Genomic DNA, 10,149 nt, shown 5'->3' with positions numbered 1-10,149 from the left:
AGTTTGTAAATAGAATCTATAAGTAGAAAATCTTGAGGTCACGGGTTTAAATCCCGTTGCCCGCTGGAAGACTTTCGGCTTTGATTTGCAAACCCGATTGAGCAGGATGAATCGGATTCTACACCTGTGGTTAATAAAAAAAAAAAGTAGAAATCTTGATAGTACAAAAAGTTTGCCTTTATATTCAAGGCTTCCTATTTATCGTTTAATTTAGTACTATTTCATTTTTTATAATTCAGCAAAAGTCCCAAAATAGGCTTCATTTATTAACAACCATTCATTTATTAGTATTCATCACTTCAACACTCAGCTCATCTCTAAATCTCTATAATCTTCTATTTTCTGGTTATAGTCGTTCGCCACTTCATTTGATCCAAGGTAACTACTTTGTTTTCTGTTTATTTCAGTGTTTTCTATTACAATTGAATTCGTTTTCATCGCTGATTCTATTCCTGTTTTTAATGTGTAATTTATCGGAATTTTGTGTTTGTGTTTGTGTTTGTGTAATCTATCGGATTTCGATGTTAATTTTAGTGCGTTTGCAGTTATGGAGCTCGCTCTTTGCTGGCCTTCTTCTTCCTTCGTTTCTGCACATTGTGAGCTTTGCGCCATAAAATAATTCGACATATTCTACCGAATAACTAACTCTTCACAATTCTTATCAGATCACAACAAAGGCGATGCTTTCAAAAGCAAATTTCCAAGTTCGTTTACTGGAAAATTGATGTACAGCAATTCCATTTCCACCAGAAATGCAGGAACAATACCAACACGGCGTGCCCTTATTTCTTCCGTGGTTCGAGATTCTCTACTCTTTTAGTTACTCAGTTTCTGCTGATAATATCTCTTTTAGTATTTGATATGAATGGAATTAGGGGTTTGTTAATTTAGAACAAGTTTTTCCATTTCTCTTTGCAAGCATAGTGATTGCAGGCTGCAGCGTTTAGGTTTAGGTAAACATTTTGGATGAATTAAATTAAGTAGAATGCAAATATAATTCAGTGTCAAATTTTATGGTGCAGCTTGGTCGGAAGGCGGTGAAAGGGACTACTGTTATTCCTGACCCTGATTATCGAATTCCAGTTGTGCTTTTTGGTAGGTTTTAATGATTGGAAGTGACAAATTATAAATGCTTTTACATATCTGCTACACAATTTGAATCATGTATTATAGCACCTTGTGTTGCTTGTCATTAACAGGGAGAAAAAAAAGGTATACGAAGCTCCTGCGTTAGGATATTTGAGACAGTTGTTGATATGATGTATAGATAATAATATGGGCTAATCCATTCATGGATTGATTAATTTGAACTTGCTTCTTGATTTCATCCTTCAAATACTCAATTACAGTAGTAGTATATTTTTATCTTTGAATCCTAATCCTACCACACAAATAGAAGTTCTTGTATGATGGTTACAGTCTGAGTTTCTGAACTTGAGCAGGAATGGCTGGTGGTTTTGTTTATGCTGATAATTTAGTAGCGGCAGTACCTGTTGGCCTTCTGGGGTTGCTTCTGCTAGTCCAGGTACTGTCAGGTTCCTTAGCTGATAAATTAGTCAAATGTTATTGCTAGATTAGAAACATATCTTCGTAGAAGTCTGTTCATATGATATTTTTTTACCTCTAGATAACTCTTCTTTCAGGCAACAAGAGTGAGATTTGTCTTTGATAAGGAAGCCCTGGTTTGTTCTCTTATTCTTAATAACTTACTTCATTTGTAACTCATATATTCATTTTGTCTTGAATTGTGTTAGTATTGTTCTTGATGGTTGGAATAGAGTTCTCCCTTTGATCTATGTTGTATACCGGTTGATAGGACTTTTGTCAAACTATGCTTCTATCTAGAGTCTAGAGACTCTAGACTATAGACCAACTTGTTTGTATTGAGACGATTTTTCAAAAGATGCCAATGTCCTGTCTGTCACATTACATATTTTCTACTAAATGGTAGAGTGGATCAGTTGAACTATGAGCCTCAAATTGAGTGTGATATATGCGTTTATGACTTGCAGTTGTGATGTTATGAATTTAGAAAGTAAGTAGTAATATACTAGTAGCAAAGGTAGCAAATTCAAATGTCTGGCATATTTGAACGCCAAAAAAAGGGAAATGACTCTACAATGGTCGAACGTCCCAAAAATGGAAAAACGACTCAACTACCGTAGAACGGAGGGGGGGGGAGTGGTTGTTTTCTCGGCAACACAGAGAAAAAAACCATCCTTTACATTTTGACTATAGTCCATATCATTCTGGTTTGCTATATATCAATGGCTTATACCAAACCTCATTACAGGAAGTAAAAGTTGGAGATCAGCTTCAAGAGTCGGGTGAAAATGTTTTTGTAGGTGGAAAAAACCGGTGGAAGTGAGTGGAACTTTTCTTTTAGCTGATTTTCTCATGAGTTCAATTTGATTTATCTCAATAAATGATCAGATATTCAACGTTTGTCAACTGGGAGCTCTGGTGGCCATCGTTCCCAATCCTGGTTTATTTCAAAGAGACACAGACAAAACCTGAAGGACAAATCCATTTTTTCCCAGTAATATTTGTAAGTGTTCTGTATGTGGTAAAGAGGCAATTTTGTTTTGAAGCATGGAAATTTGTATCCAACTTCCCATCACCCTCCTTTCGGTTTCGTGCAGAATGGGAAACAACTCTATAATGCTTTAGTGGAAAGATGCGGTCCTTCAAAAACTAGCGGACCCAGCTGAAATGAGATGGGCAACTAAACTGTGTTCAAACAATAGTAAGGTATGAAATGTTGCACTTTCACATTCAACCACTCTTTTTTGCCAGTGATATATATTTTCATCAAACCATCCATAACCATATCTGTTAATGGACATGCCAAAATTTGCAAATAGAATAGGGATGTAATTCTCCACTACTTGAAACTTGCAAATAGAATAGGGATGTCATTATCAAAATAAAAGGGGCATGCCAAAATTGATAAAACAAGTTCTAAAACTCACATAATCTATTGTGTCCTAATATACAGTATGTGCCTTCTCTCTCATGTTTTATTTCTGATGATGTGATGGAATTTTGTGGACAGAGTGGAAGCTGCTATTTGCAAAGTTGAAGCAAACCGAAGGAATGAACCAAGAAGAGGAGACATTGTAGATCAAGTGTAGATAAATAGTATGTTGGATGTAGCAACATATATCATGTTGCAACTTTGTTTATATGCATATAGAGGAATGTTATGTTGTAATTCTAAATATCTAATTTCTTATGTTAACATTGTTCATGGACTATATATCTGTGGGAGGATCAATTGGGAAAAAGAACAAAAAAGTGATAATACAAAAGGATAGATAATTGCTTGGAAATTATCACAATGGTTGAAACTTTGCCGCTACGTCGCTTTAAAAATGCATATCCACAAGTTGTTGAATGTCCAATTGTTTTTAGTTCAAGTTGCCTCTATTAAACAATTGTTGGATATCTTTGTCATGTTATCCAAAATTTGCTGAATCATAAATAGAGGTCTAAGATGATTTTATACATTAAAATGGATGCAATATAGATAAAGTTAATTGTCAAATGGCAGTGATAAAATACAAACTTAAATATCGTACAAACTATAAATTTTTTAACACAATGTCAACATAATGTAAAATTTCAAGATTTTGATGTCAATACAATGTTAACACAATATTAACACAATGTCAACCGTTACACTGTATTGATATTTTCTGTTGCTATTATTTTGTAATCTATTGACATTTTTTAACGGTCCAAATTATAATTCGAAGTTTGTGCAGTATTTAAAATTTGCATTTGATTACATTCCTCGTAGTCAAATAGGTAATCTACTTGTTTTTTTTTTTTTTTTTAATTAATGAATTTGCATTTTCCCTAAAAAAGAAAACGAAGTGTAGAAAATTGGGTGCAATGAATTAGGTATAATAATCACACATATATGGTCATAATTGGATGACATATATGATATTCCTATTAATTGATTAGATATACTTGAATATGGAAAAGGTCTTATTCGCCGCCTCCAAAATCGATAAGTTTGTTTCCTTTTCTTGAGAATATTAATTTAATAAAGTTGCTATAACAACCATTCAATTATTAGTATTCCTCAAATACTATCTATTAAAAAATTTAAAAAAATTGGTCAACCGGTTGATTCGGTGACCGGTTTGAGTCGGTCTCCTGCATATATATATATAGATGAGCTCCGATCCCTCTTCCTCATATCATCATTCAGCTCCTCTCTAAATCTCAATACTCTTCAATTTTCTGGTTATAGTCGTTCGCCAATTCATTTGATCCAAGGTAATTACCTTGCTTTCTGTTTTAGATCCGTGTATTTTCAATACGATCGAACTCGTTCTTATCGCTGATTCTATTCATGTTTTTAATGTGTAATTTATCGGATTTGTGTGTTTCTGGATCTGCGAACGAGATTATCATATGCAAACGAATTTGATCCGTCGCATATATGTTGATTTCGTTGTTAATTTTAGGTTGACTTCGTATACTTGATTTTAGCTGTGACTGATTCGCATATTTTGGGGGTTTTGGGGGAAAATAGGCGAATCCGTTCGTCTTCGGTTGTTTTCTTTGGTTTCTGTTGATTATTAGGGTTTTGTTTAGCTGCTAGTATTATTTTAAATACAGTTGATTTTTGGCTGGATAAATCTGTACATGATCGTATCTAGCTTTGTATTCTGTGTCAAGAAAAAGTTGCAACTGATTTTTATGGTCCATTTCTGATTAGGCTCCATGTGTTTCTATGCAAACGTATTTGATCCGTCGCTTGTCCATCATGTTGATTTTGTTGTTAATTTTTGTTTGTGGTTGATGAATCCACTGGTTCCCCGGTAGTTTTTCTTTGGTTTCTGTTGTTTTTTTGGATTTTTGTTTAACCACTGTTGTTTTTTTGATGCAATTGATTGTTGGCTGGATAATTCTGTATATAATCTTACCTAGCTTTCTCTGTTTCAAGAAAAAAGGTAACAAAAAGTTTGTATGATCAGTTTATGATAAGATTTGTATTTGAATTATACAGATGCAGATCTTTGTGAAAACTCTAACTGGTAAGACGATCACCCTCGAAGTTGAGAGCTCAGACACCATTGACAACGTCAAGGCAAAGATCCAAGACAAGGAGGGGATCCCCCCAGACCAGCAGAGGTTGATATTTGCTGGCAAGCAGCTTGAGGATGGCCGAACTCTTGCAGATTACAACATCCAAAAGGAGTCCACCCTTCACTTGGTCCTCCGCCTCCGTGGAGGCATGCAAATCTTTGTTAAGACCTTGACCGGAAAGACTATCACACTTGAGGTTGAGAGCTCAGACACCATAGACAATGTCAAGGCAAAGATCCAAGACAAGGAGGGGATCCCCCCAGACCAGCAGAGGTTGATCTTTGCTGGCAAGCAGCTCGAGGATGGCCGCACTCTTACTGATTATAACATCCAAAAGGAGTCCACCCTTCACTTGGTCCTCCGCCTCCGTGGTGGCATGCAAATCTTTGTTAAGACCTTGACCGGAAAGACTATCACCCTTGAGGTCGAGAGCTCAGACACCATTGACAACGTCAAGGCAAAGATCCAAGACAAGGAGGGTATCCCCCCAGACCAGCAGAGGTTGATATTTGCAGGAAAGCAGCTTGAGGATGGGCGAACCCTTGCTGATTACAACATTCAAAAGGAGAGCACTCTTCACTTGGTCCTCCGCCTCCGTGGTGGTATGCAAATCTTCGTTAAGACCTTGACTGGAAAGACCATCACCCTTGAGGTCGAGAGCTCAGACACCATCGACAATGTCAAGGCGAAGATCCAAGACAAGGAGGGCATCCCCCCAGACCAGCAGAGGTTGATCTTTGCTGGCAAGCAGCTCGAGGATGGGCGAACACTTGCTGACTACAACATTCAAAAGGAGAGCACTCTTCACTTGGTGCTCAGGCTGAGGGGTGGAATGCAAATCTTTGTGAAGACACTGACTGGGAAGACGATCACGTTGGAGGTGGAGAGTTCGGACACCATAGACAATGTCAAGGCTAAGATCCAAGACAAGGAGGGCATCCCTCCAGACCAGCAGAGGTTGATCTTTGCTGGCAAGCAGCTTGAGGATGGTCGCACGCTGGCGGACTATAATATCCAGAAGGAGTCCACCCTGCATCTGGTGCTGAGGTTGCGCGGAGGGATGCAGATCTTTGTGAAGACTCTGACCGGGAAGACAATCACGTTGGAGGTGGAGAGTTCGGACACGATTGACAACGTGAAAGCAAAGATCCAGGACAAGGAGGGTATCCCGCCGGACCAGCAGAGGCTGATCTTTGCTGGGAAGCAGCTGGAAGATGGAAGGACTCTTGCTGACTATAACATACAGAAGGAGTCCACCCTTCACCTTGTCCTGCGCCTTCGTGGTGGTTTCTAAAATGGTGGCTTTGCCTTTTGTCTGATTTGTTTGCTTCTGGTTTCAACGTTGGGGAGTTTCAGTTTCTAAAATGGTGACTTTTACCTTTGTTTGATTTGTTTGCTTTTGGATTATAATGTTGGGTTTCAGTGAATGCGATATGTAATATGCCTATATCACTCTTTTGTTCTTTGCAATTATGCATCTCAATATCTTTGGATTTTCATTGTCTTTAATAGGAGTATATTTACTACTGTATCTATTTTCTCAACTAATAATATCCTATGGTAGGTGAGTTTAAATTTGGAATGTGTCAACCGGTTTTGTTAAATCATGTAATTAAAGGATATATTTTGTCATATGACTTTTTCTCTACTCATAAATTATTAATATTATTACTAATAATATTATAAGGTAAGACTATTTGTTCACTTAATCCAATATTAAAATATGTTTCCATACTACCAAACTAACATGAATTTAAACATAACTAAGCAAATACACATCCTGCAACTAAGCAAATACACATCCTGCAAAAGTAAAACCATCAATTCATCATCACCACTCTCAACGAACACCATGCCCAAACTCACCGCTCTCCTCCGACAACCACCACCGTGACAACGGAGGAGTCGTGCAAGACGGAGGGAGCCAAGTAACATTTTATTTGCTAATGGATACTTTTGTCTATTTTTAATGACACATATAGATATAGATATACGATCAATCAATTTGGGTGCAAGATTAACTAAGAGTAACTAAAAAGAAAGGTATGTACTAGAAATAAATAAGAAGCAAGAAATACTGAAGAAATAGTTAAAATAGAAAATCCTATATCCTCTCGTGACCTCGCAACATAAAAGAGGGTCATACTTGAATATAGCCACCCACAAATTTCTACCTCTATTCTAATCCTTCCCTTAACAAACTCTCTCATCCTTTTTCTTCACTCTCATCACTTTTCATTTCCCCCCTTTCCCCCCTCCTCTCCAACGGGGCATTAGAGCCATCGTCGGCACCGTGCCATGCCCCGTTCTAGACAAATCAAATCAAATCAAATCGAATCCAATCGATGCTCATATCACAATCCCGCGCCAGGATCCCATGGCCCCTCCTCGTCCTCGTCCTCTGGGGCGTCGCAGTTGCGCAGGACTACGATGTCCCAGGCACCCCAGGAATCCATGAGGGGCCCCCTCCCCCACCCCTAGAGATTGAGCAGTGCAATGGGATATTCTTGTCGTACACGTTCGAGGGGCGGGAGAAGGAGTACCCGCACGTGAAGAACGTGACGGCCCAGGCATGGGCGTTCAAGGCCACGGCCGCGATCCTGAACGCCGGGGCCCAGGAGCTCAAGTCATGGAAGATGTTTGTGGGCTTCCAGCACGACGAGCTCCTAGTGGCCGCGGAGGGGGCCATTGTGGTGAACGGCGAGGGGTTCCCCATCCGTGTGGGGAAGAACGGGACCGTGCTGGCCGGGTACCCGCAGGCGGACCTCAAGACCGCCATCGAGACGGCGTCGGATTTCGGGCAAATGCAGGTGCAGGTCACTCTTAAGGGGACCCAGTTCGGGGTGGCCGAGAAAGCCACCCCTATGCCTAAGTCCTTGAAGCTTGTTAATGAAGGTTACAAATGCCCCGCCGCCACTCGCAAAGGTGCCTTCATTTACACGACATTTTTCAATACTCAAAATTCACGACTATATTACTATACTACCTCCGCCCCATGATAAGAGTCACTGTTATTTCGGTTCGTCCCACAATAAGAGTCACATATCACTTTTACAAGCCGGCCCCACATTGCACCAACTTATTCCACTCACATTTTATTATAAAACAAATATATATATGTGGCACCCTCAGTCCACTAACTTATTCACTTTTCTTAAAATTTGTGCCCACACCAAATGCGACTCATGTTGTGGCACAGAGGTAGTAATTATTAGTAAAGTAATTTTTTTTAAAAAAATAACCCCTACTCATTATTTTTTCTGCGTCTGTCCTTGCTCGCCAGACGGGTACATGCACGTGTGTTGCAAAAAGGATCCGAAGTTTAAGGACAAGAAGCAGAAGACGAAGTACACCCTGCGCACGTATGGTGACCTCCACTTCACCTACGACGTCCTCCGTGCCTACGAGAACAAGTACCAAGCGCAGGTGACGATTGACAACATCCACCCCCTCGGCCGCCTCGACCAGTGGAACCTCACGTGGGAGTGGATGCGTAACGAGTTCATCCACGACATGCGCGGCGCCTTCACCCACCGCAAGGACCCATCGGAATGCATCTTCGGCCCACAAGGCCAGTACTACAAAGACTTCGATTTCTCGACCGTCATGAACTGTCAGAAGAAGCCGGTCATCTCCGACCTTCCCCCAGAGCTCGAGAACGACGAAAAAGTCGGAAAACTCCCATATTGTTGTAAAGACGGCCTCCTCCTCCCCATCACCATGAACAAGACCAAAGCCCGAGCCATTTTCCAGATGGAGGTTTTCAAACTCCCGCCCGATTTGAACCGGACCGCGGTCAGCCCGCCTCAGAACTGGAAGATCACGGGCCGGTTGAACCCGAACTATAAATGTGGACCGCCGGTCCGGGTCGACCCGTCCGAGTTCCCTGACCCGCGGGGGATCGAGTCAACCGGGTCCGCCATCGCCAGCTGGCAAATCAACTGCAACATGAGCCGGCCGAAGCCGAAGCAGAACCGGTGCTGCGTCTCCTACTCTGCTTTTTACGCGGACGGGGCCATCCCGTGCAACACGTGCGCGTGCGGGTGCAACGACGAGAACCCGCAGTGCGACAGGGACACGGCAGCGCTTCCTGTCCCACCTAGCAGCTTACTGGTTCCCTTCGCGAACAGGACAGCGAAGACGGTCGCGTTCGCGAAGATCAACCATGAGAAGCTGCCGAGGAAGCTGCCCTGCCCCGACAACTGCGGCGTGAGCATCAACTGGCACGTCGACTCCGACTACAAGACGGGGTGGACGGCTAGGATGACGGTGTTCAACTGGGAGGAGGACGCGTTTGTCGACTGGTACTCGGCTGTGGAGTTGAAGCGGGCCTTCCCCGGGTTCGAGAAATCTTACTCGTTCAACGGAAGCGTGATGAGCAGAGTGGACAACACGATATTCATGCAGGGCTTGCCCGGGATGAACTACCTTGTCGGGGAGGTCAACGGGACCCACCCTGGCAAGGATCTGCCCGTGCCGGGGAAGCAGCAGTCGGTGTTGTCGTTCTCGAAGAAGCATATCCATGGATTGAAGATAGCGCACGGGGACGGGTTCCCGACGAAGCTTTATTTCAACGGGGAGGAGTGCGCGCTTCCGAAGGTGTTGCCCAAGGCTGCTGCCCCGGGCTTGACGCCCGCGACAGCAGTTTCGGCGCTCTTGCTTGCTGTGGTTGCTTTGCTTCTTCTTTTTTAGCTAACCATCACTTATTCCGTTGATTTGTTCATGTAATAATATTAAACCTAATTAATATCAGAGTAAATGCAGTCAGATGTTTATTAGTATGTTATGAGATTTATGTTTGGGTCATTTTTTTTTCATCCAATTTATAAAAATAATATTAAATAGTTAACGTGGTGGAATGTAAGAGAAAAAATAATATAGAGAAGCTTCTCTATTATTCTTTCTCTTATCAGACTCTCTTCCACTTTAATGTTTTATAATTATTTTTGTAAAACTGGTGAAAAAAAGAAAAGAAACGACACAACGAGGAATATATGAGATATTTAGTAAAAAATTTGAACAGATTGAAATGAGAACCTTCTT

The 10,149-nt window shown here is 41.2% G+C and overlaps 2 protein-coding genes and 1 pseudogene across 2 annotated transcripts; all 3 read left to right on the top strand.

The window, feature by feature from the left end:
• The first annotated feature begins 234 nt into the window (after positions 1 to 234).
• LOC125201387 lies at positions 235 to 3,257 on the top strand. Its single transcript, XM_048099472.1, has 10 exons — positions 235 to 378; positions 546 to 596; positions 666 to 796; positions 1,023 to 1,095; positions 1,443 to 1,525; positions 1,644 to 1,682; positions 2,294 to 2,364; positions 2,434 to 2,548; positions 2,643 to 2,751; positions 3,056 to 3,257. The coding sequence occupies exons 2-9, from the start codon at positions 548 to 550 to the stop codon at positions 2,709 to 2,711; spliced, it is 630 nt and encodes a 209-aa protein (XP_047955429.1). The 5' UTR covers positions 235 to 378; positions 546 to 547; the 3' UTR covers positions 2,712 to 2,751; positions 3,056 to 3,257.
• Positions 3,258 to 4,188: 931 nt separating this feature from the next.
• LOC125201386 lies at positions 4,189 to 6,605 on the top strand (annotated as a pseudogene).
• A 750-nt stretch (positions 6,606 to 7,355) lies between these two features.
• LOC125201385 (COBRA-like protein 10) lies at positions 7,356 to 9,862 on the top strand. The gene is made up of 2 exons (XM_048099471.1): positions 7,356 to 8,031; positions 8,390 to 9,862. Exons 1-2 carry the CDS (start codon positions 7,452 to 7,454, stop codon positions 9,796 to 9,798), a joined length of 1,989 nt encoding a protein of 662 aa, XP_047955428.1. The 5' UTR covers positions 7,356 to 7,451; the 3' UTR covers positions 9,799 to 9,862.
• The last annotated feature ends 287 nt before the right edge of the window (positions 9,863 to 10,149 follow it).

Source organism: Salvia hispanica, chromosome 1 (assembly GCF_023119035.1).
Source record: "Salvia hispanica cultivar TCC Black 2014 chromosome 1, UniMelb_Shisp_WGS_1.0, whole genome shotgun sequence".
NCBI classification, from domain to species: Eukaryota; Viridiplantae; Streptophyta; class Magnoliopsida; order Lamiales; family Lamiaceae; genus Salvia; species Salvia hispanica.
Note: the sequence above shows the minus strand (reverse complement) of the source record. Positions and strands in the feature narration are given on the sequence as shown.